At 40.7% G+C, this 26256-nt stretch overlaps 1 protein-coding gene across 3 annotated transcripts in view; it reads right to left on the bottom strand.

The window, feature by feature from the left end:
• Window positions 1–26256, bottom strand: part of Apbb1ip (amyloid beta precursor protein binding family B member 1 interacting protein) — an 88802-nt gene that overhangs the window by 34637 nt on the left and 27909 nt on the right. For 2 of the 3 annotated variants that reach the window (XM_076939660.1, XM_034509694.2), the window contains 4 exons: window positions 12340–12411; window positions 9147–9234; window positions 6035–6336; window positions 3627–3704 (listed from right to left, as the gene is read on the bottom strand). In XM_076939660.1, the coding sequence (XP_076795775.1) occupies window positions 3627–3704; window positions 6035–6336; window positions 9147–9234; window positions 12340–12411 (540 nt within the window). Of the gene's footprint in view, window positions 1–3626; window positions 3705–6034; window positions 6337–9146; window positions 9235–12339; window positions 12412–17304; window positions 17425–26256 lie in introns of those variants that run through there. The other variant, XM_076939661.1, reaches the window with a different exon arrangement.

Consider the following 26256-nt stretch of genomic DNA (forward strand, 5'->3'; position numbering starts at 1 on the left):
AGTTCAATCCATCTGTATTTATAGATATCCATAATTGTAGAGCTTAGAAAAACTGAGTGAATGAATAGGAAGAAATCATACTTGTGGTTCTTCACAGTTTCTACTACCTTGGCAAGCTGCAGAGGGGGTTCTGTACCAACATGGGGCAGTGCCACATCACCACCATGCTATATACCTCATCATGTGATCTTCTATGGGGCCAAATGCCTTGGTAATAAAATCTCACTTTGACTTGCAAGTTGTTAAATGGGAAGTATTTTAGCCCTAAATCATGCAAATTACATTTTTTTGGACTTCTATAATAAGGTTTACAAATGGAATTGTTCTTCTGCCATGGAGCTTTAGAATAAATTAACAAATTAGTCAGATCGTGTTTCCAGCTTCAAAGCTTGGTGCCATAAGCTATGTACATCATTTGTAATTTAAAATAATGCCAGCATCCCACCAAATCCTTAAGAGCAAATACTTCTAATGGGGGCGGGGGGTGTGAACCCTTGTGTTCTTATGAGACAGGGTCTCTCAGTGTAACTCAGGCTGCTCTTAAACTTGGGTTTAAGTTTGGCTTAAGAGTGATCTTCCTCCTCGGCCTTCTTGTTCTTACTGACTTCCGTTGTTTAGAACCCTCGAAGTCATCTGCCTTAAGTGGGGAGCACTTCTATTATTTGCTTAATGTGCTGTGTCACATACATGTCTTAAAAAATCCAGTTGGAGAGTCAGGAGCCCTCCTTCCTTCCCCACTGACGAGTGCTCTGTTCTGGATCTTCCATGGATGGGGCAGAGGGAGCCTCTTGTTTACTCCTGGAAGTCACTGTAACTAAAAGGAGCAAAGCTTCCTTGTTTCTGGTGGATGGCAGCGGGGAGATGACAGGCCTTGTGGTCTCCACAGGCTAGCCGGAGCAAGCCCGCTGTGTCTGCTCCTTGTCCTACCTTCTCCTGTAAGAGACACATCTCTTCATTTCTTTTCTAAAATCTCACAATGTGGCCCTCAGTTATGAACTGTCCATTGGTTTCTCTCTCTCTCTCTCTCTCTCTCTCTCTCTCTCTTTCCTTCTTTCCTTCTTCCTTTCTTCCTTTCTTCCTTCCTTTCTTTTTTTAAGACAGGGTTTCTCTGTGTAGCCCTGGCTGTCCTGGAACTCATTCTGTAGACCAGGCTGGCCTCAAACTCAGAAATCTGCCTGCCTCTGCCTCCCAAGTGCTTGGGATTAAAGGCATGTGGCACCACTGCCCCGGCAGCCGTCCACTGGTTTCAAAGTATGTAATTATGATTTCTTTTAACTTACTCATTCTCCCTCCATCTTTTCCTCCCTCTCTTGAGGTGATAAGGATCAAGCCCAGGCCCTTGCACATGCTAGAAAAACATCCGACCACGGAGGGCATCCCAAGTCCTTGGGGTTTTATGGGCCAGGGTCTCCTGGTGTGATCAGGCTTCTCTTGAACTTGAGATCCTTCTGCTGCAGCCTCTCTGCACTTATTCTCTTATGTCTGCATTCCATCCATGCATGTCTTGTTTACCACTGTAGACATTTGGTAACTCCTCTAAAGGGTTGGGTGCATTGTTAAAGAGGATAAAGTCTCCAGACGGTTTCCATGGAGGTGCAGAGGGAATATAGGCAATGAATTAGTGGGTAGTGCATAATTGGGGGTTGATAAATCAGAGGAAAATTTTAGGGAGTAGTGTTGTACAGTGATGGGGACACTCTTACTTAGAAGGTGAGTGAATACACAAGGGGAAAATCCAGTGAGAATCTGGGTAAGAGTGGAACAGGTAGGTACAAAGGTGCCACAACAAGGGCTTGTGGAGTGTTTGAAGGACAGTTACAAGGACAGGTAGTTACAGTGAGGTAAATGCAGAGGGGGAACAGGAAGAAAAGGAGGGAGGGAGGAAGGAAAGGAGAGATGGAGAGAGGGAAGAAATGAATGGAGAGAACTGAGGCTAGGAGATAATGGCAGCCAGATCACACAGAGACAGGAAGGAGGGCACTGAGTGGGGTCTGGCTTCACTGTACAAGGTGGGCAGCCCCTGGGGCTCTTAGACTGTGGAGACAAGAGCAGAGAGGCAAACAGATCGCTGTGGAAAGGGTGATCTCAGACAACAGCATGCCAATTCTTCCTCACCACCTGAGTGGTGTGCGATATATGTAGGTATGGTTGTGAGATGTCCATCGGCTCATGCGTTCGAGCATTCATCTCTGTGCTTACAGACAGCAGACACCATGTGACCACCGACCTTACGCTCCTGCTTTTACAGTCTCTGATTGTCTTGCTTTTCATGCCTTCCCCGATATCATGGACTACAACCTCAATCAGAGCCAAAGCCAACCCCTCCTCTCTAGGACTGCTACTGCTGGGCATTTGTCACAGCAACGAGGAAAGTAACTAGTCCAGGTCATAATCCAAGCTGCTTGTCACAGAGAGGAAGAAGAGCTAACACATACATGCAGAGAACGGGAAGCTGATTGACATTTGCAACGAATGGAACCAGCTCTATCTGGAAAACATCTTACATCTGAGCCTTGAAAGTCTGGATGTGGGGATAGCCAAGGGATATTTATTGAATTATTCACCACGTATACAACTCCTTCATTCAAGAATTGATGTGACAAAGACAATTCACTTTAGTGAGAGATGACAGATGCTTCAATTGAAATAAGATGCAGACCGAATACTTGTCTCCTTAACGAAACAAATTAACTAACATCTTAATAGTAGGTATAGTGTTCTAATCAGGTTAGATACAGAGTTTTCTACTATAATACAATACATGTGTTTCTAAAACGCCCTATGTGCTACAAAAATGTTCAAGAAAAATGATAGTCTAACTGGTAAAGTAGGGTTAGGAACAGATCACTCAGATTTGACACAAATTAAAGACTAGATAAACAATAAAACCAATGTTTGATTCATGGGGAGACAACCAGATAAGTTTAAGGTCTAGAGGCTGCCCAAGGGGTATAAAATTCACAAAAGAAACTGTAAGGCCAAGGGATGCTGAGGTCTGACCCAATTAAAGCATGCCCAGAGGGCGTACCACCTGCTATAAGCAGACAGCTATGGATTATCCCAGAGAGCATCTCTCAGGGAAGGGAGTCCAGGATGGACATATTTTAAATTCACAAAATAGAACTGAGAAGTCCCTTGACGAGGTGGTGGCAAAACCAAAGACCCTTTCTTTCTTGTTAATGGGAATCTCTACTCCCACTATCCTAGTTCACGGGAAAATGTATGTGTAAATCAACAAAACATCACGTGCGAGCTAAACAAATGCCTTCTCTTTTGGACACTCTTGTTCTCTTTGCCATGGAGCAGCAGAAAGCCCTTGCAAGAAACGGATGGAGGCAGGTTCCCTACCTAGAAACCACAAACTAGTTAAATGATGTTATGTAGAAAAAAAATGGTGTCATTTCACTTTGTTCAGGGAATTCTTTAAAAATTATTATTTGGAAAGTGCTACTTGAGTTTTCTTTCAAGGACGCCGTTAAAGCTGAGGTCTTGTGCATGCTAAGCAGATAACCCACTACTGACCTGTATTCCCGGAGGCACGTGAACATTTTATTATACTGTTTACCAGTAACTATATGTGACATCACTAATTTAACTCCCCTATGCAAATGTGTTTGATAGCTTACCTTCTTAACCTTGGCTTCCTTCAGCTTTTCCAGGGCTAACTTAATTTTATCAGCCTTTGCCTGGGCTTCTTCTTCTTCCTGTAAAGGTTCAAGACAGTCAACAGAGTCCAATAAATCACACCAGTGAGTTGGTGCTAGGGTCTAGTTCATTTAGAGTAACAATATTACCAAATTTCACATCTTCCATTTTCAGAATCTAAAAGTAATGCCTCTGACTAAAATATTCCACTTGGATATAGAGAGAGCAACTGTTGTTTATGGCCTTGAGGATTTCATCCAAAAAGATGAAACTATGACTTCAACAACTGTATCATATACTTAGAGCATGCTATTCTGTGGTCAGTTCACTGAACAGGGGGCTGCGTTAGTGTGAAGGAAGCAATGTCTCTCATAAGCTGATGTCCTTGAACTTTGTCCCTAGCTGGTGGTGCTGTTTGGGGAAGTACTGGGAATTTTAGGATGTGGAACCTTGCTGGAGGAAGTACTTCAGTGGGAGTGGGCTTTGAGAGTCTATGGCCTTGTTGGCTTTCTGCTTCTATCCTGTGACTAGAATGTGATCAGTTAGCTTCCCCCTCTGGCAGCCTGATGCTGGGTCTCCCCCAACATGTTGGGCTTTCTCTATAGAACTGTAAGTTAAAATAAACTCTTAAGTTGCTTTAGTTGTAGTATTTTATTTATCACAGAAACAGAAAAGTAACAAATACAGACAGCAACCTACAGAATCAATTAAGGCTTTCATCCTAAGGGAGTTGGGCGTTTCCCAAGACCACACACATCCTCTTGGATTGTGTATCTATTCAGAGGAGTCCTAGCTTTTATTAGAAGCTTTAAAAGGTTCTTTAACAGCCTATGTTTTAGTACGAAAACCAAAACATAACTTTATAAATCACAAACCTCCAAAGCAAAACAAAATAAACAAACAAAACAAAATAAATGAAATGCCTCACTAATGAACACATATGAGCAGCAGTGAAGAGTGTGAAATATTCTTATGTGCCCAAATGCCTTTGATTTTATAATGTAAAATCCTGATAATAAGACTATTAAGGCTCTCTTGTCTGTCTGTCTTTCTGTCTGTCTATTGTTGATTTATAATGATAAGGAATGGAATTGTTTATTTATACTGATAAGGAAACAAAGTGTTCCGGCTACATCTCCACTGTTTGAAAGTAGAATTAATCTCTTTGCATACCACTGGTTTCTGAAATAATTTTGAGTGCCAAGATGCTTTAGGAACATTTGAAAGTGAGGAACGTTGTAAGTCTCTACCTGTACACTCAACTTTGTATTTACTTTCAAGGAATTCATGATCCCCCTGAAACTGTGAGGGGCCTGATGCTTGCAGCTTCTGCTCTGTCTTAATCGATGAAGCAATGAGTATGATACAGTGTGGATTTAACATGTGATTTACATTTGAAATTGCAGGTTTTCCTGGCATCATTATGATGAGTTGAATGATACTGACACCACCATCCAGTACAACAGAAACCCACAGGACACTGAGCTGGGCTCTCACTTGGAAATATTTTCAAAGGACCCATTTAAGGAAAAGTCCTCAAAGTGTTTTTACTCTTTTTTGAAAGACATGTACCTAACACGCCAAATGAGGATAATGTAGTTGTTTTACAAAGTTTAGCAATTTATAAATAGTAAGCATTTATTACCTGCCTTTGCCCTCCCCAATGAAGTCATTCTAAAGATACATAGTCTTTGCCCTATTGAAAAGGGTTGCCAGAGGCAATAATTCAATTTAACTCAAATCAAAACCTGTTATTTTCTAGATTCTGGGCTAGGAGCAGGGACAATAAAATATATAAATCAATTTCTTAATTCATGCAAAGTTAATGAAACATGTCCTCTGAAGCTTGAGTATCATTAAGGAGTACACACATGAAAACACTCTTTTACCCAAGCTATGATAAATACTATATTTGGCCTTAATGTGTTCTTCATTCACACTTGCTGCACTTTAAATGTCCTCACTAAAACAGATGCTGAAGTTTCCTTGTGAAGGATTAAAAGGTGGGGCCCAGTGGTGTCTCTGTAAAGCAAGGAGGCCGTGAGCACAAAGCCCTTTCTTAAAACTGGGAAGGTGCCAGAACCATACGTTAATATTCTCCAACCTTCAGAATTGTGAGCTAAATAAACCTTTATTCTTTTATACATTACACATCTGTGGTATTCAGTTACAGCAATAGAAAACAGATGAAGACAACACTACTCCTGAAGCCTCTCCAGATTCGTAATAAACACACACGATCCTTCCCTCCCCCCCCCCCCCCCCCTTTCAGTACCTCAGAGGTCTAGGCATACAAACTTATAATTGTCACTTCAAAGAAAGTTCAGGGTGATGGGTAGGTAGTAAGCAGATGGCAATGGTTCTGCCATCTTAGGTCCTATGGACTTACTTTAGAGAGAGGTTCAGGAGGAGGAGGAGGTGGAGGTGGCGGAAGGTCCAGCATGGGCTCTGCTGGTGGAGGTGGTAAAGGTTCCTCATAGTGGCTAATAGCAACAGCAGCAGCACCACCTACTCCATAACCTCGTGGAGCTGCACCTCGGCCATTTGAGGCCTCCAGAAGCACCGAGTGGTCTTGATGCTGAGAGGCCTCTTTCTGAGCCTGGATGGTTCTCTGTTCAGCTTCACTTATATCTGCTACCAAATCTGCCATGAGGGCATCTAAGTCTTGGTCTTCCAGTGCATTTAAGGACTCTAAGAGGAAAAATAGCATCAGTGTTCAAAAAACAAACCAAGTATTTGTACCTGGAAAAACCTGAAAGCATTTTTTTTTTAAAGGAGCAATATGTACATAGGTGGGAATCGTTATTTAAATTTCTATGATACAGTAAGAAAGGTTAAAAATATTTTTATGCAGTGGTACACATCCACCTATCAGGACTCCTGAAATAACACATTCAGTGCTTAGTTAAGTTCCTAACAAGAAGAAAAGGGGGAAATGTGTTCTGCACTACAGTGTCTCCAGCTACAGAGTCAGAGTAGAGCACATGAGCAGATGCCTAGGTGGGACTCTTGAATATTTTGGTGCGAGAGGGGGAACTCTCCCACTGGTGGTCAGCTGGGTTTCATCCACCTTTAGGAAGTGCAGAGCAAACCTCTGGAAGCCCTCCACCTAACTGCAGGGAACCTTACATTCTGAAGTGCAGGATTAATGCAGCAAATAAAAAGGAGACTAAGTAGTAAAGGTTTTGTGAAGGCAGTGGACTGGGTGAGCTTTCATAAGAAACAGTGAACTCAGCTTTTTAGGGCGATGGGAAAGGAGGAGAGTCCTTTTGGATCTTGTCCAAGTGTGAGATAAGGTCACATGCATACTCAGCAAGTTGGCTAGCTTGCCAGGATCAGAGGGAGTGGTGTTGGTGGATAGACAGCATCAGCAGAGTTGTGCTGGCAATCAGGCACTCACCGCATGATGGTGCGGTGAAGAAGGATGGACCCTGTGCAAGATGACCCAGAATGAGGAAATGGGAGTATCAGAAATGGAGCCTAGTAAAAAGCAGAAAGCACTGTGAGTCGGCTCTTGATGAACTCTCAGTGCCATATAGCACAGCACAGCAGAATAACAGTTCTGGCACTGCACTCATTTGACCAGGGTTTTTTTTTTTTTTAAACCATTTTTGCATAAAACTATCATTTTAAAATGTTTTCAGAGATATGACCAAAAACTGAAACTTGTTCATAATTTTCTAACATAAGCAGTCACAACTGTTAATAAAAAATTTTAAATAAACATTATTCTAAATTATTATAGCTAAATTGTATATAATTATAAGCACTTTAGTGATAAAATCCCTATAATGAAACTTATATTACTGTCTAAAGAAAAGTTTACTTTACATTAAAATGTTCTTTAATATCTTATTAATCTGTCAAAGAGGTCAAAATTTATTGCTATAGCTTAAATGTGTTAATACAGATTAATTTTTATTAATCAATGTAGAATTACATACTGAAGAATTGGGAATGAGAAATGGATTCCATTCTGAAGTCTGTCATTCTCTGAATTTTTAATTAATTTTTAATGAACTTGTTTAACTTATTTTTAACTAATGTTAGCAATAATTTAACTGAGGGCAATAAAAATGTATTCTAAACAAATTTAACTTTCTATACAAGTTAGGAATTTGGTAGTTCTGTCCTCTCCCGAAGCAATCCATCCATAGGCATCTTGTCTCCTTGTTGCCACATTGTAACATGACTTCACTTAAGAGATTTATGGGTTTCTTTGACTCTATCATCTTTGCTAGTTTTTTGATGCTAAGCATTAAGTGTTTAGAAAGCCTGGAGTTGACTAAAGTACTAAAGTATGAACACTGACTAAACTTAAATTTTAGTGGAACTGATGATAAAAGGCTCATTTGTGGCACTTCCAGAGGCAGAGGCAGGTGAATCTTGAGAGTTCAAGGCAACCATAATCTACATAGAAAGTTCCAGGCCAGCCAGAACTCCATTGTGAGACCAAGTCAACAAAACAAATAAAACTAGAAAACACCCACTAGAGATCATGTGTGCAAGTGTCTGTTAGACAGGGCTGTCAAAATCCCCCAAAAGTGGACTACTCTTTGGAAACTTCATGGATGCTATTATCTTGGTGAACATAGCTGGAAGGAGTAGTATGTGTGTGTGTTTTTTAATGGTGAATAGAAGAGTGTAGAAAAAGAGTGTAGAATAGAGACCACTAGAAAGAGGTACATTATAACTGTCCAATCAACAGTCACCAGTGTCTTTGGGCTTATAATGAAAATGTTGCAAAAGACAGAAACAGCGAAGCTGGGTGAGAAATGAAAACAGAAGCCGGGGCTTGGGTTCTGTACTGAACTTCTTTGTAACTTCAGTTGTTATGTTTTGGGGTCACTGAAAGTCTTTGGCTACTCTTTTCAAGAGTTCTAGCAAGGCCAACCTTGTGGCTCAATGTCTTACACCAAGAGTTCCAGTGAATTCTTACTAAGGTGGAAGTGATTATTTCAAAAATTATTGTCATTTCTATGACATCAAATTGAACAGTTGGTTCTCTGCAATAAATTGAAGAGGATCTTGTTATAAAGTAAAGCTTTGATCTCCAGAGGATTGAAAGATTCAAACAGTAAATTATATACAAGTACATGTATGTAATTTAAAACACCATATTTAGAATAAAATGAATTTGGAGTCAGTTCCCATTCATATATGCTCAATTGTTAGTCAACATTTAATTTTTATCCTTGAAGAGACATTTCTTACTGATTCCTTAGTAACAAGAAAGATTCCTTTCTTTTCCAAAAGGTAAGGTTATCCTGAGACTTTTCATATATGAAAGGTGATCTTCTCTTTCATTATAAGTGAAAATATCTAACCGACTTTATTAATTCAATGTAGACACAGTAAAGGACAATGAACCATTCAGGACTTACACACTATTTCCCATGATGTCCACATTTCCTTGGTTTCATGGTCAGAGGCTAGTCCCATGGAGACCTCGGTCATTGCTATGGCTTCAGATTACTTAAGAAACAAGTTTCTGTGCTTACCATTTAAATCCTTAAACCCCACACTGTAGTTAAACTCTTCTCGGGGTGGCTTGGGCTCTGGAGGAGGAAGAGTGTCCACTCCTAAACTCTGTGAAAACAGATCCCACAGTTTGTGTGAGTGATTCACAAAACCAACATTTCTGAAGCTCAAACCATTCATTATTTATACATTTTTCTCCAAATATGCTCTTAAATACATGTCTTTACTTGAAAAATGTTTTGTCATATTTCTTTTCCAGTATAAAAAATTTCAGCTTAAAAAACCTATTCTGTAAAACATGTTTTGAAACAGAGTGTGTTAATTGAGAATAAAAAGAAAGAAATAGTTAATTTTCTAAACAACAGAGAAACTTTGCTGACTTGGTAAAGGTACTTACTATACACAATTTTATAAGGACTTACATAGTGACATCAAAGGAAAAAAGTCAGTCATCTGGAGAAGAAATTCTTCCACAAAAACCTTTCAATCATTTGTTTACTCCTTATTACTTATGTACCCCAAGGGCATTAATGTTCTGACAATTCCAATATCGGCTGATAAATGAGCTTCCCCAAGAAGGGCCTGTCTATGGCAAGCTACTGCTTTACCTCTGAGCTGCATTCTCAGACCACTAGTTTTGCTTTTGTTGATTTTTGATATTATATTCTCATTGTTTATCTTCTTGCCATGCAGAAATGAAATGATTCCATTTTAAAATATTTTATTTTATGTTTTATAGCTTCTCTGTGTTATCTTATTTACATGTGGCCATCCAGCTCAAGGGGAGGCCTGGGGCCCTGACACCATTAATGATGCTGTGGTGTGTGCTTGCAGACAGGAGGCTAGCATGGCTGCCCTCTGAGAGGCAGCTGAACGAGTCAGATGCAGATACTAACACTAATCAATGGACAGAAGCCAGGGACCCCTGTGGTTGAATTGGGGAAAGCTGAAAGAAGCTGAGGAGGAGGGTGGCCCCATGGGAAGACCAGTAGTCTCAACTGACCTGGACACTGGAGACCTTTCAGACACTGAGCCACTAACCAGGCAGCATAAAGCAGCTGGTAGGAGGCCCTGGCACACATACAGCAGAGGGCTGCTCGGTCTAGCCTCAGTGAGAGAAGATGTACCAAACTCTTGAGAGACTTGAGGCCCAGGGGAGTGGGGAGGTCTGGTAGGGTAAGGGGGGAGTTGGTAGGGAAGGCATGGTATAGGGAGCATTCGGGGGGGGGGGGCAGACGGGGAGGGCTACAAAGTCTGGACTATAAAAAGGGATTAAAGAATAATAATAAATAAATTTAAGAAACGATTATAAGCACCCTTTTTCTCTGTGTTTTCTCTCCCTTCGTATATTTAGATCTTTGATCCATGGAATTTATTGTTACAGAGCATGAGCTGGAGCTACAGCTCTTGACAGCTGTGTTACTCCAATACCATCTATTAAATTATACGTTTGTATTTACTTAGAAGGTGACCTTTATCAGGATATGTGGGAGAAGCTCGGGGACACAAACAAGTGTTAATCATTCAGAAATTTGAGAGAAAAGTAAATTGGGATTCTTCATACAACTGTTTCAACTTTTCTGTAAGCTTGAAATTGTTCTTTTCCCCCAGTATTACAATCACATTATTGCATCACAACCCACTTTAGTTTTTGCTTATTTTAGAAAACTGCTAATACCAAGGTTTATCCATCATTCTCAGTCATACCTCTGATTTCAAGGAAAAGACCAGGCACAACATTCAGACATAGAGATCAAAACAGCAGCTCTTTGAATGACTGGGGAAACACCCAATCGTCTCAGAAGGAAGTTGGAAATTTTCAAATTACAGAACAGATCATAGAGAAGCACAAGATAGGACTTTCCTTCTCCAGACTCAAACCTTGGGACGCACCTGGGAGACTCCCAGGAATTAAGAGAACTCAGGATTGCATCATCTTGGGCACAACAAAGACCAAAACCTAAACGACCTTGACTGTGGCAGACCCAGGAGATGAGATAAGGTTCCTTTCTTACTCTTGAGTGACAGTAAGCATCCTTGACTCTGACCAGTTAGGATGTTCATTTCTTCCGTTAGTCAAAGATGTGGGTAAATGCACAGAGAAAGGCCACGCCCCACTGAAATGTGATTACATCATCAAGTCCACCCTTAAACAACCTGATTTTCCCAAAGCCTCATATTTTTTCTGTTCTTTTAAAAATTAAAAAATTATCTACTGTGGTGTGTGTGTGTGTTTACATGTGTCATGCATGCTATGTCATGCATGGTACTCATGTGAAGAAGGCCAGAAACCAACTTGCAGAGATTAGTTCTCTCCTTCTACTATGCAAGTCCTGGAGACTGAACTCAGGTCATCAGGTTTGATAGCAAGTACCTTTACCCTTTGTCTTCTCCTTCAGAGAATCCAAACTTCTATGAATTTTATTGGGAATAGAAAATAGATGCTAACTAAAAATGGTTAATTATCTCTTGAGCAAACCGTCTTCAAAACAGACTGTACATTTGTTTTGAAGAGACCTTTCATTTTCCATTTTTTTTAGACTATTGTGTTAACTGTATTTTAACACTGTGTGTGGAAGTGATGAGTTTAGTGACTTCAGAAATTAATAAACAGTTGTAAGAACATCAAAGACACAGAAAAGCTCACAGGACTAAGTGACTTGAGTCAATGGTCCTTCAACCTCTGACTCCTGGGTTCTGGATGATCTGCCACAGTGAGGTCACTCTAGTCTTGATTAGCTGCTTTTCTCAGATGTGCAGCCTGTGGCTGAGTGGCTTTCATACTTCTTAGAGGAGACTGAGTTCATCCATTCAGAACATCATAACACTTCTTTGAAATATAGTATTTATTTAAAGGATGACACAAAAGCTTGTTACTCAGTACGATTTTGTCAGCTAGTCTCCACGAAGGTAGGTAAGCACTAGGGCTGTTACTCAGAGGTCGTTGAAGGAAGCATGGGAGTTCCTCCGTGGGACATGATGAACTCGGACTCTGACATAACCCTGTATGTGTGATCGTTATATCAAGCCATGTGCAGTGAGGAGCAGAACAAATGCAAAGCTTTACTATTTTCTCCCAAAACCGTCATAGTTACACCAGGGTACATGATGTTGCTAATCTCTGACATTGTTTAAAGTAAACACTTGTATCAAATTCCACAATCCCTGCTCCCCCCTCCCCTCATAGTTTTCAGGTTAAGAATTGGATTTTACCTGGGTCAGGAGATCCATCTCCCCCAGCAAAGTGCTGAACATCTGGTCTATGTCTTCGTTTGATTCACCCATCTGAAACAGGAGGAGACAGAGGCGTTAGAGGTCTCTGAAAGCTTATCAGGGGATACATGTTGTATGTTCCCTCTTTCCTTCAGAATCAAGCAATCCATGAAGAGAACAGCTTGGAGAAGATGTCCCAAATGCCTTGAAATTTCATGTTTGGGTGTCATCTAATTTGAAGTCTGAGGTTGAGCTAAATCTTGGGACCTGCTACAGAGCAAATCCTAATCTTGTTTTTCCAGCCTAAACTACTGGCCTTAGGACCAAGTGAACAAAGTGGACATTGTTCTGATATTCACCTCACCATAGGATTCTTTTATCAGAAAGAGAGAAAGCCTCATGCTACTCTTGATGGTTGATTGTTGACTTGTTCCAGTGGAATTTCAGTGAAATTAGTGAAGTTTCCAGAGAGGAATGGATCCCTTGACTTACTCATGATAAGATACTACTTTTGGGAAGTATTGAAAGTAGAAAGTGGGCCGAGCTGAAAGAAGTAATTGTGAGTGTGCCTGTGCCAGCTGCAGTTGTAGCTTGCTCTGGCCTCTCCCTGTATCTCCTTTCTCTGATTCCTGTCTATCAAGGAGAGATCAGCCTCTTCCACGTTTCTGCCACTGTGACAATCAGCGTGGGTGAAGAAACTGGATTAATGTTTCTGAAGTCAAGAGTCAAAACAATAGTTTTCCTCCTTTTGAATTTGTTTTTGTTACATCATTGGTCACAGTGATGACATGACTACTAAGATGCCTTACTATCAGGTCAGAGAAATGTAGAATTTTACATCCACTTAAAAACACACTAACATGTGACAGCATTTCAAAGTGCCTGTGATTAAATGTATTTACCAAATGGTCCCCTACTTTATATAAATACCTGTGAAATAATAACAGTTTTGGTACATTTTTTTGTAAGTATGCAGAAACCCCAGGGTAAAGCAAAAAGAATGGAAATGAAGGATATTTTTTCATCACAGCCTTCTTTTATCCCCTAGACCAAATGAAACAACTGTACAAGAAAGGGGAAGTGTTAGTTATGACAAAGTGTATCAAGACACCTTGGAAGGGGCAAGCAGCTGCTCTCCTTCCTAACATGTTTTTTGGCAAGGCTGAATTGAGAAATGAGATAAGAATATCAATTCTCCAAGAACTGTAGTGTGGCAAAGGGAATAAAATGTGTCACGTGTAAAATGAAGGATTCCCCCCAAGATCATTTCCAAGGGTTCTACACACTGTAAGACATTACAAGAGCAATGCCAATTGCACAGCAACAGTTTGATGCGGGTAGAGGACCAGTATGTGTTTGGTCAGATCGCTTCTCAGCCTTTTGGCTAAGATCAAGTGGGTTTGGTTAGAACTGTGAGTCCATTCTTGTTCCTACTAGGCAAAAATACTTGGAAAAAACCCTGCATTGAACATGTCAAGGCTTTTTCTTGGTAAAAATTCCCTTACAGCAACCATAGTCATGCACTGGTCAACAAGTCATCATTATTTTGTCAAGGACAGACTGCACTAACCACTATGGTCCTTGGGTCATATTGCTTAGAGATGGCGTAGCCATCGTAGCTTGTGTAGGTCTCCTCCATGAGCTCGTGACAATCAAAAACCCTAAACATGCATTGCTCAAAACTTATTCCCAGTGCTGACGGACAGGTGACTATGGTATTATCAGTGGCCTAGAGGTAACAAAGAATACAGGAGGATGTGTATATACTATACGCAATTTAAAGTGCTTAAGTTTCCTTGGATTTGGGAATCCATGGAGGTTTCTGGAACCATCTAGCAGGTGTTAAAGAATGACTGTATTTCAGCCAACAATATTTGTTTGAGCATAGATACTTATGTGCTTCTGTTTTCATATGGACACACACATATATATGTATAGAAATGATGTTATATAAGTACACAGTGATTGCTATGTACTTACTATTTGGTTTTCACAATGATCAATGTGATTTCTCTCTCTCTCTCTCATTATATATATATATATATCTATATATTCACTTGATTACTTTACCAAATACTATTTTTTTTCTGCACATACTTTAATATGCAGGTCAGGTTTAAAAGAGTAAGTTTTTTTTTTTTAATTCTTTCAGTAGCATACATGAATTATACACACTAGCAGGTCTCGTTTGTTTCTCTACATGATCTCCTCACTGTATTTTGATCATACCTATCCCCATTATTCACTCAAGTCCCTTTTACTTTTCAAAATCTTTTCTTGGGATGTATGTCTGTGACCCAGTGAGTTTCATTAATGTTGCCTATAGGAACATGGGTACTTTCCAGTAGCTACACCACTGAAGAAAATTTCTCTCCTTATCAACCATTAACTGTGTGCAAGTCCTCATGGGAGAATAGGTCCCATGAAACCTACTACAACATATTGATGGTTCGATTTTGTGCAGATCTTCTGCAGTTAATCACAGCTGTTATGAGCCACTAAATGCTGGTCAGTGTTCCTGCTAATCCCCACACTTCCTTCCAGCTTTTACACTCTTTCTGCTCCTTACTGCACTAGTCCCCCGAGTCTTAGAGAGGGTAAAATAGATTTCTTATTTATGGCTGGGCATTCAATAGTCATTTATTCTCAGTATCTTGACCTGTTAGCATTCTTTTGAGTAACTGACTGCCAAATAAAGCAACGCATTTGTCTTAAGCTGACAACAACATTAATTTGAAGGCAATTTGATGGGCATATCCTGTCTATTTGGCAAAACAACCACAGTAGGACCTATGACCTTCCCAGCCATGAGGTTTTGCTCAGATTTGTGGTAGCAGAATTCTCTCCTGTGGAGTAGGCATCAAGTTCAATCAGAAAGCAGTTGTGTGGTGGTTGGAAGGAGAATGGCCCCAAAGACTTACATGTTTGCACACTTGGGCCCCAATTGGAACTGTTTGGGAAGGATTAGGAGCAAAAGCTCCTGCTACTCTACTACTCTACTTAGTGCTATCTGTCTGTCTGTCTGTCTGTCTGTCTCTTTCTCTCTGTCTCTTTCAGTGTGTGTGTGTGTGTCTCTTTGTCTTTCTCTACCTTGTGGTTGTTGTTTGAACATGTAAGCTCTTAGCTACTGTGGCTATGTCTGCCTACTGCCATGCTCCCTGTCCCGATGGCCATAGACTGCCCCCCCCCCCAAACCCTAAGCAAGCCTCCAATTAAATGCTTTCTTTTATAAGTTGCCTTGGCTATAGTGTCTCTTCATAGCAAAAAAAAAAAAAAAAACAAAACAAAAAAAAAAACAAAAACAAAAAAAAAACAAACCAAAACAAAAACAACCCAACAAAACAAAACAAAACAAAACACCAAGTCAACATTAATTTGACTTGTTAATTAATTAATTAATTAATTAAGTTATCCTGTAGCAGACTTGTCACTATTGTATGAGTGGACTCCCTTTGCCAAGCAGGATTGTTGCACACAGGGTCCACAGCTGAGTAGGCCTATCAATGACCATCCTTTCCCAGCAGCCTGTATGACACTTCTGGCCCTATGACAGTTAGTCAGCAGATAGGAAGCATCTAGCGGAGTTCTAGCTTGATTTCTCTATACACTGTGACTACAATATGTGAAGTATTCATTACTGTGGTCTTACCAGCAAGATCTTCTGGGCAACTAAGAACAGTGGCAACTGCTTGTATTATTTGGCCTCAGGACTTTCCCTGACCAACAACTCCTAGGAATGTAGTCCACCCAAACACTGACTTTTTTCCTTTGGTAATCTGTGGCTTCAGGAGTAGAGAAATGGCTGAGTAGTTAAGAGCACATAATACTCTTGCAAAGGACCTGAATTCTCTTCTAAGCACTCCTGTCAGGAAGCTCATGACTGCCTAACTCTGGCTCTGGAAGCCTAATGCCTCTAACCTCCCTGGGTACCTGTACTCAGGCGACATATCCCTCCCCACCACACACACACACACACACACACACACACACACACACACACACACAGAGACACGCACACACGCACACACACACAAATGAAACAAATCTTTAAAAAACATCCTGCAGCTTTTCAGAATAGCTTTATCTATACACACAGGACACCTGCATTCAAACTCTTCTACTTTTTTTTTTTTTACTTTTTTGATTAGCTTACAGCATATCAAATTTCCTTTTGGCTTTCCCATACATAGTTTCTACCATGCAAGTCTAAAGTATCAAGACTTAAAAAAACAAAACAAAAAACCCAGAACACAACAACAACAACAAACTATTTGAGACAAAGTCTCACTATGTAGCCCTGGCTGGCTTGGTACTCATTATATAGACCAGGCTAACTTCAAACTCAGAGATCCATCTGCCTCTCCTGAAAGCTGGGCCTAAAGACATATATCACCATGTCCAACAATAAGATTCTTTTTTTTTTTTTTGGTTTGGTTTTTTTTGTTTGTTTGTTTGTTTGTTTTTTTTGTGAAAATCTTTATTGGATATTTTATTTACATTTCAGATGCCATCCCCTTTCCCCATTTCCCCTCCCTAGAAAACCCCTATCCCAAGATTCTTAAAACAGTAATTATAATCCTATTATCTATGATTTGTTTAATAATAAACCATTTGCTGAATTAGGCCATGCCAAGGCAGAACAATTTATTCTGAAAACTTTCAGTTTACCTTTTAAATGACTTCAGTGTAATATTTAAATAGTAACATCTTTGTTTTTCTTGGCTTTAATCGATTTCTGTCTCTTTATAATAAGTGCATATAAAGAGTACTTCTGTTCTACCCATTGATTGTTTTCTGAAAAACAACTCAAATGATTTTTAAAAGCACTCGAGTTTATGGAAGAAAAATGATGCACTGGAGACTGTAACAGTAATATGTACCTGGCACTAACCGCATTGCAACAACTCTCTATAAGCCTACATTTGCCTCCCAGGACAGAATTAGAAGTTGTAACACTAAACAAACCTTTTTTTGAGGAGGGGGGCGACGAATCTCTGAATATTCTCCAAATATCCACCCTGCAGAGCTAGTGTCTAATCTTTTCAAATTATTCTTAGCAGTAATCTTGGGCTTCAGTATTCTTACTTTCCTTGCCACAGTCTGTCAGCTGACGTATGTCCTTTCTTTCTGAAGTACCCAGACTCAGGTACTTTGTTACAGCAACAAAAATTATACTAATATGCTCTGCTTTGCAAATATCCTACAAAATGGAGAAAAATATGTAAGTGAATAAAATATTTATATATTTTTAGATTGTAAAAATAAACTGCTATTCAAAAATCTTAGAATAAATTTTTTCATGTGTTACTTTAATGAGGAAAAATTAGCAGAATTAATAATAAAATTATACAATTGCTCCTGTGAGTTTATTTTATTAGAGTCTTATGTGGTATAATAATGTGAAAAGTAAAGGAATCTTTCAGACAAATTACTAGTAGCAGTAAAATATTGCTTTAATAGGACAAAGCAATTTATTCAGAGAGTATAAAGTGTATTTATTGGCTGTCATTGTAAGTTACCAATCTATGTTACAATGAACTATGTTATTAAGGAGCAAAGGTGGTCTAGGTAGTAAAAACCTACCACCCATGTGCTCTCTTAAACCATGACTGGAAAAATCTCTAAACTAAAGCATCGTGACATCTGTTACTCAGCAACCCCTCCTTCCCTGAGCCCGAGACTCTGGTTTCTCAGTCAGCATATACTACTGATGCACACTGGGTAGTCATCATTCAGCATAAACTGCTGAAGCACACTGGATAACAGATGAGAAAGAGCAGGTTACTCACCCGAGATGGAAATAACTCAGACCAACAGCACATCCCTGTGACCCGCATTCCTACCCTTTCTTTGCTCTCCCCCTGCCCCACCACTCTCTATGTGGCTTCTCAGAAGATGTCCTCATCAAAATTTTGCTGGAAATATACAATTGTAAGCACAATGTTTAACGAGTCACATTTAAAATCTTTTTCATTTTTGGTCAATCAGACATGGGATTCAAGACTACAAGAGTATTACTCTGTTCTCTGTCTAGCCTTGAACGTGGGATCCTTCTGCCTCAATGAGCTAAGTGCTGAGATTTTAGTGTAGTAGGGCATTAGTAGCTTTAAGAGCTCCCTCCCCCCTTTTAAGCATAACGTTTTGATGGTCTGTAAATTCAATTATCTTACAGGATTATCCTTTCCTTCAAGAAAGCCTTATTTCTGGGATGGATGGATAAGAGCCACAGATGGTTCACATATTACACACACACACAAGTATGAGGACACAAGGCTGTGTGTGAGTGGTTCTTTCCAAAGGTCAAAAGAGAGAACGCCCATCCATGAGGCTGAATGTGTTACTGGGGTTAGCAGCCAGCAGCTGGGGTGGAGGGGCCGATGCAATAAGGCTTGGCATTGCAAAACAAGCCATGTTCACACCATGACCGGGTGGAGTCAACTTCTTTTCATGAGTATGTCATTTCTGGGTTCTTTTTTTGTGCCATGGGAAGAATATCACTTTGTTGGTTAAAGGAAAATTGGAATAGTACTTTATCAGAATCATCATACTATTCTTCTCTCCTGGAGAGAAAGAAGGGTGTGCTGGAGGAGGAGCACATTCAGGCTAAAACTGGACATTTCTCAGTGGCAATGGAATTTTCCTTATGCTCAAATACCTCCTCAGCTTCAAATTCAAGCTTCAGGCATTGACCCTAACTACTTTCTCTTTTCCACATAAATAAACTTCAATCACATGTATTTGAAAATCCAAGTGCTCCAACAGGCTATATACTTAGATTAACTTCACACATTTAATTCAGTTTGAATGCAGTCTTCATTGTGTTTTACTTAGTAAATGCAACCATGGTTTTGAATCAGGTCAGGGCAGTCATTATCCTACCCATCCATAAAAGCCAGTTTAAAGGCTCTCAGGCATTTTCATGGAAAAAGCTCCCACTCACTATTTCTTCTTCTGCAACCCCCAACACCTCAGGTTTGGTGAGTGACCATTTGTCACTCTTTAGTCTGAGTTAGAAGTTGGTATGGTCCTTTCCTCTTCCGTTTTCCCACCTGGTGAGTCAGAAAATCCCGGTGGATTTTCCGGTGGGTGGTTTCTCCTCTCATTCTTACCGCTTACACACAGCTGAAAGCTTCATCTATCTGCTCTTGCAGCTTCCAGTTACCCTGACTTCCTGTCCTCACTGACAGCATAGGTACTGAATTCAAACACAGTCATGAACTAGTCACTTTCCTGCTTAAATACCTTCCATGGCTGACCATGAGGGAGCGGAGATGTTCTGTGTCCACCGTGTCTTTGGAATCTTCCAGGAACTTCTCCTACCCACTTCTTAAAGCTCAGTTCTTGCTACCAGGGCCCTTGATGCCCTATGAATAGGCTTTGTATCACTCTTTTTGTCTCTGTGTATGCATTCCTTATAAATAATATCCTCTGTTTGTGCTTCATAAAATTCTAGCTATTCAAAATTCAGCTTTCATGTCAACTGTTCAATGGTACCAATAAACCCACTGGACATTTGTTATCCATTGTCCTTAGCTTACAGTCAATTTTGGCCTCAGCAACCACTTTGAGAAGGTATCTAACCTCCCCGTGCCTCAGTTTCCTTGCCTGCAGACTGAAGAATAATACTATACATCTCACAGAGTTGCCACAATATTTATGTAAGATGTCATATAGTCCTGCCATTAGCTCGCAGTCACAGCCTTTGACATAACAGTACCCGTCTCCTTTGGTTACTATCTTAGACCTCTTCAGCTGACCAGGAACTAAAATACTAGCAAGCGGTTACTAAGGATCAGCGCTTACAATTCATGTCTTCCAAAATGTCCTGCTGATTAACTACCATCCCAGACAGGAAGATGTGGACTAGCATCCAGTTAATAAGCTACACACAAAGCTCTCTATCACTGGACTGCCTACATGCTTGACATGATTGCTGTGGTGTCACATCAGACATGTAACACGGCAGGGCTGGACGATCTTTAGAGCTTAATAAATTCCGTTTTTCCTCTGTCAGGTTAATTAAACAGAAAGTTGGCTTTAAAGAGTTAAAAAAGTGTAGTCTTAAAATTTTATGTGTATGTGTAGATGTTAGTCACATGTGTGCAGGTATCAGAAGAGGATGGTAGCTCCTCTGTTACAGTTATGAACAGGTTCTCAGAAAGAGCAGGAAGCACTCTCAAGCACTAAGCCAGGCCTAGAAGACATGCCTTCGTTTAGCTGCTGTCACAGCTACAGGCTTGCCTGAAAGCCAAAGGTCTTAGTTGCTCTGAGAAGAGCGCCAACAGCCTCCAGGCAACTTGACTGGCACTGCCAAGGGAGTTACCTCTTTTCTAAGCCAACCCCAAGCCAATCAGTTTGACAAGTAATAGATTACTCAACTGTCATTTAATAAATAAAACAGGCTACTGTCACCCAGCATTCAGACAGTCAATTGCAGGCTAGCTTGAGCTGTATGGTTATACCTTGTCTCCATTGCCATGAAAGAACAAACAGACAAACGGGCTGTGTATGGAGGTTTGTACTTCTAATTCCAGTATTCAGGAGGCAGAGAGGAAAACTCAAAGCCAGTCTGGGTCTCCTTGGTGAGACCTTGTCTGAAAAGTACAAAGCAACAACAAAACCAACCAACAAAAATTTTCAAAAAATAACAAAGAAAAAAAGAGGAAAGAAAGTACCTTAATTATTCACATACTATACCTAACTCATTTTAACTCCATCAACAGATATATCACACTTTAAAAAGAAAGAATGAAGCAACTTTGAGTTGAAAGGCTTCTTCAGTGGTTATGAGCACTGTTGCTAGATTTGATCCCCAGCACCCACATGGTCACTCACAACCATCTGTAACTCCAGCTCCGGGGGATCTGGTGCCCTCTTCTGATTTTCTTGGGTAGCAAGCACATGAATGGTACAAAATTATACATATAGGTGAGACATTTATAACATAAAGTATGAGAAATAAATCTTCCCTTTACAAAAAAAGAAAACTGAGGTACCCAGTGTTTAAGCAAGGTTGAACAGTCAACAAATATGTACTACACGGTTAGAGGCTTAACCCCTGTAAGACTTCCTGTGTGGGTTTCTGTAATTGCAATTATCCTGGGCCTTCGCCAAAGGGTAAGTATTTAGAACTTACTTACATGCCATCTTTGCATTTCAAAAATGGTCAAAAAGGTGATTATATACTTAGATTGTTTTTTACGTTACAAATGGAGGAGTATTTTGAGTCTATGATCAGCTTATCAGAGATGAAATATAATTAAAATTAATGAGAAATTTAAAAATCTGAGGCTCTCTTAGCAACAATTTTCTTTCTGTCTTTATTATTTCTAAGTTTTAAAAATAGCCATCTGATAAAAGCTTTTTAAAGGAACATGTAAACATACAACACGGACAGATTACAAAGAAGAAAATGGTTTTGGAAACTACTTCCATGAAATTCAGTATGGTGCCACTGGGAAATGGGTACAGATGCTTTATAAGTTTGAGGGTAGTCTGAGCTAAAGAGTAAGTTCCAGTCAGTCTCAGCTACATAGTGAGACCTATTTTCAAGAAAAAAAAAACAACAAAACAAAACTGAGTCTCTGTCACACTTAGTTGGTGTCACACTTGGCTAATGTCACACTTGGTGTGAAATACAAAGTGCAGAATCCAGCCAAACACACATGCTGGCAGAAGCTAAGAACTTGATGCTTTATAATATGCTTGGACAACAACTTACATTGTTGAGCTTGACCTAATTTTTTCAGCATAATTTCTTTTTTTCCCTCCTTAAAATGTAACGAAATCTTTTCCTGAAGAGGAAGTGGTTCACAGAACAGCACAGCACGAGGTTTAAAGTTGCTGCAATGTTTAGGGGCGGATGAGGAAGCCAAGGTAACATGAAACAGGAAACAGAGGTACCGCTAATGTAACAGAATACAAACAAATACAACTTGACAAAGAACTAAGACAAAGGAATCCAGGGGAGTTATTTAACGGGCTTTTGCACAGGTGCTTGAGATTAGTGAAAACCATCTCCTCAGATTGCTGGACAGTTACTGTGGTCGGGACAACAGAGACTAACCACACTTGTCATCGGGGAAACTCGCATGGACACTGCATTTGTACTTCTCTGTGTGGTCATGTACCAACGTTCAACACAACAGCCCACTTTCACAATTATGTCATGGGATCGTGAGATGACAAAACATTTTAAAAATAAAGTCATTCGAGGATGGCATGACTTCTTTCAGTAACTTAAACACTGGCAGGCTGATTTTAAGCCTAAGGAGTTGACATGTATGTGTGCCTGTACACACACAGGCACAAATACACACATACACGCACTCCCCCCCACGCACAAACACACACACACACACACACACACACACACACACACACACACACACGGCAATGAGATGGGCTACCACAGTTTTAAGAGGATATACACATGAGTGCACACACCTATTTATTTGATCATTCATTCATTCATTCATTCATCCATCTTTCAGCTGGTCTAGGTTTGTAACTCAGGTTGACCTCAAACTCAAAATCCTCCTGCCTCCACCACCCCAGTGCTGGGACTACAGGTGTGAACCATCAGGTCAAGGGGCTTGACTTTCAAATGCACATACTTCCAAGTTGCTTCTGTGTGAATGTGAGAGGAAGGGTGAACACAGTCAAGCACTCAGCCGGATCAAGCTCCCCAGTGGCAAAAAGAAAGATGACTCAGTCACACTCCAAGTACTTGAACACAACTCAGCAGGGAAGCAGCGTGAAGCACAGGGAGACCAGGCCAGGTCATAGGAGTACCACACTCTGCCATCCTCCCATCCGAAAGGCTTTTCTGGATCTCTGGGAGTCAAGTTGTACATCATTTCAGTCGGACATAGAGGGTATGAAAAGAGCTTTCTAAATCTTGGGGTGTTTTTTAAGTTCCCCCTTTATTTCATTTTGAATATCTATATAAGGAATGGGGAACTGTTCTGATTTAGTCTCTTGTGACATCAAACAAAAGTGTAACACAGTTTAGAATTTTTTTGAAGAACAAACCCAGCAAATATTTATTGACTGCCTTTATAGATAAATTAGGCATATTAATTTTCAATAAACAAAACTCCAGAGTCTAGTCATTCATTCACTGGTTCACACTTTGTTGTCTTCTGAATCTACCCCAGTTCGACTTTTGCTCCTGTCACGTCACTTACTCTTTGGGTCAAGATTACCAATGACCCTTACGTGGCTACATGTGGTTTCCATCATCGGACACAGCATTTAACGTTGTGGGTCATTCCCCTGTATCTGAGGGTTCAAGATCCATAAAGACAACCCATCACGGAGCAAAAGTATTTTTCAAAGAAACGCACGCCCTCTTCTGCAGGTGTGGCGAACAGCGTGGATCAGTGTTCTCTCTCTGGGAGATCCGCCTGGATGGCGATCTGCTTGGAGTGAGAGGCTAAGGGCTGCTTTCCCTATCTCTATGTTACACAGATTTCGGCAGGAGCCTCCCTATGATGGAGGCCATGGGCTTTAGACTCCATCTTCTGCGCTAGGGAGGAAAGCTGGGGGCGAGGCTCTGTGGAGTCATCTTGATTCGGGCTTCATCACTATCTCAGTTTGTTCCCAGAGTTGGGAGGATTGGGACTGATGCCTCTGTGGTTCCAGCCCCGCTGCCCTGGCCCCTGGGATTGGTGTGTACTCGGCCATGTGTAGTGAGAGCGAGGGCTGTGGTTCTCTCACATCTTGCTCCTCGGTAAGAAGGGTTGGCAGAATCAGAAACCACACAGGAAGTTACGAGTGGGGCCTCTTTGTGGAGCACTATGAGGCCTCACTGTGGAGCGCAGTGGGGCTAAAGCATCCTTTTACTGAACTATCAGTCATGAAAACTAATTTGGCATCAGGCATGTGTTATATGCTATTAATCTTAAGCCTTACACGGGTGACGGAGGTGGATTACTGTGAGTTTGAAATGAGCTGTTGGGAGCATAAGGAGTTTGAGACCAGGCTGTAAACGACACTATCTAAAAACCAACCAACCAAACAACAACAAAAAACCCAACCAATCAACCAAACAACCAAATTAAAAAAAAAAAAAAACAAACAAACCAAGAAACCAAAAACCAAAAACTAAACCAAGCCAAGCCAACAACAGCAGCAAAGAACCCCGAACAAAATAACTGAGCACTAAATTAGAGGAAGAGTTAAATCATCTATCACCTTTACTAAACCTGTAGTTCAAACCCATCTTCCTCCAAAGAGGTCATGAAGCTAAGATGGCAGAAAACACGTGTTAAGGAGCTGATTAGTAATCAAAAAACAAAAATTATTTGGTATAGTGTTTTTCATGTAAAACTGTCTTATGATTTCCTTCTTGCTCAAAAATAAATATTTACATGTGTGGGTTGTATGTGTGTGTTTGTATGGGTGTGGGGTGTATGCATCTTTGTTTGTATGTGTGGTGTGTATATGTGTCTCTCTGTGTGGTGTGTGTGTCTTTGTGTGTGTGTGTCTTTTTGTGTGTATGTCTATGTTGTGTGTATGTGCTGTGGGTGTGTCTTTGTATGTATATGTCTGTGTGTTTTTCTTTGTACATGTGTGTGTCTGTGTGTGTGGTTTATGTATGTCTTTGTGCGTGTATGTAGTGTGTCTGTGTTTGTGTGGTATGTATGTGTCTTTATGAGTGTCTGTATGTGTATCTTTGTGTGTATGTATGGTGTGTGTGTGTGTGTGTGCGTGCTGGAGATGGGACACAGGACCCTGCATATGTTAAGTATCACTGAAACACAACACATATTCTATTTGTTTTGATTCCTTATTTCTCACCCATAATTTTTGCTTTATGTTTTTGAATCGACAGCCTCTAACATTGTATAGGAATTCACACTGAAGAGATCCCCACTCCATTCCCACTAAGCTCAGCAGCTTCTCCTTCCAGCCTCCTTCATGGCTCCTTAATCCTCTCTGGCCCCTTAGTTTCTCTGGCCTCAGGGTACACTCACCTCCCTCCCTGCTCTCCTGCTGACTCCTGGTGTGGGAACTGCTGTCAGCTCCTACTCGGTGTTAGGCTGCACTAGTCTCTTCCACGGCTCCAATGATATAGTCAGCAACACCCTGCCCCTTTACCTCACAGATTTTATCTTGGCTGCCCAGCTGTTCTGAACATTGCAAGTACGTGCTGTTCCTGCGCTTTGCTGTGTGTCTGGAACATCTGTTCCACACTCATCTAAATGATCTTCTCATTGCCTTTAGGCCTTTGCTTAAGCCATCAAAGCCATCCTTCATTAGAGACCTTCTCAGACCTAGCTCAAATCAGCTCTTTCCTGCTATCCCCCCACCCTTCCCACCCCTCACTCCTGGTTACGGCCCCCTTTCCCAGAATGTAAGCCCAGTGTGGGGTTCACTGCTTTTGTTTACTGTTACAGTCCCTGGAAATAGGATAATGTAGATTATGGCAGCAGTCACATGAGTAGCTGTTAAATGAGTGAGCTCCCTGAGGGCAGGAGGCCAGGCTGTCTTCTTCATCCACGTGTTCTTATGGTGACACACATGACCACCTTGGTCATGGAAGGGCTTTACGCATACATATTAGAGAAGTTAGTAAGTTAAGGGAGAAAGTGGGGAAGGAAAAAGGGAAGAAGATAAATTTTACTGTGTTGCTGAGAAAGGGCCTCCTTTGTGGCCCAGGCTGGCTTTGAACTTATAATCCTTTAGCTCTCGCCTCTTGGGTGCTGGGATTTCAGACCCGTGCTGCCTTTACTGGCTATTGGGGAGATGGATGGATCTTAATCAGAGAATGATTCCACAGCTACCATGTGGGTGGTGATGGGAATAGAGAGTAGCTAGCTGTTTACATCATTGGGCAGATGGTACAATGTGACCTTTACTCAAATTATTGTCACTTCACCAGGTCACACTCTAAGAGAGGTGAGAATTAAA

The sequence above is a fragment of the Arvicanthis niloticus genome, chromosome 8 (genome assembly GCF_011762505.2).
Source record: "Arvicanthis niloticus isolate mArvNil1 chromosome 8, mArvNil1.pat.X, whole genome shotgun sequence".
Lineage (NCBI taxonomy): Eukaryota > Metazoa > Chordata > Mammalia > Rodentia > Muridae > Arvicanthis > Arvicanthis niloticus.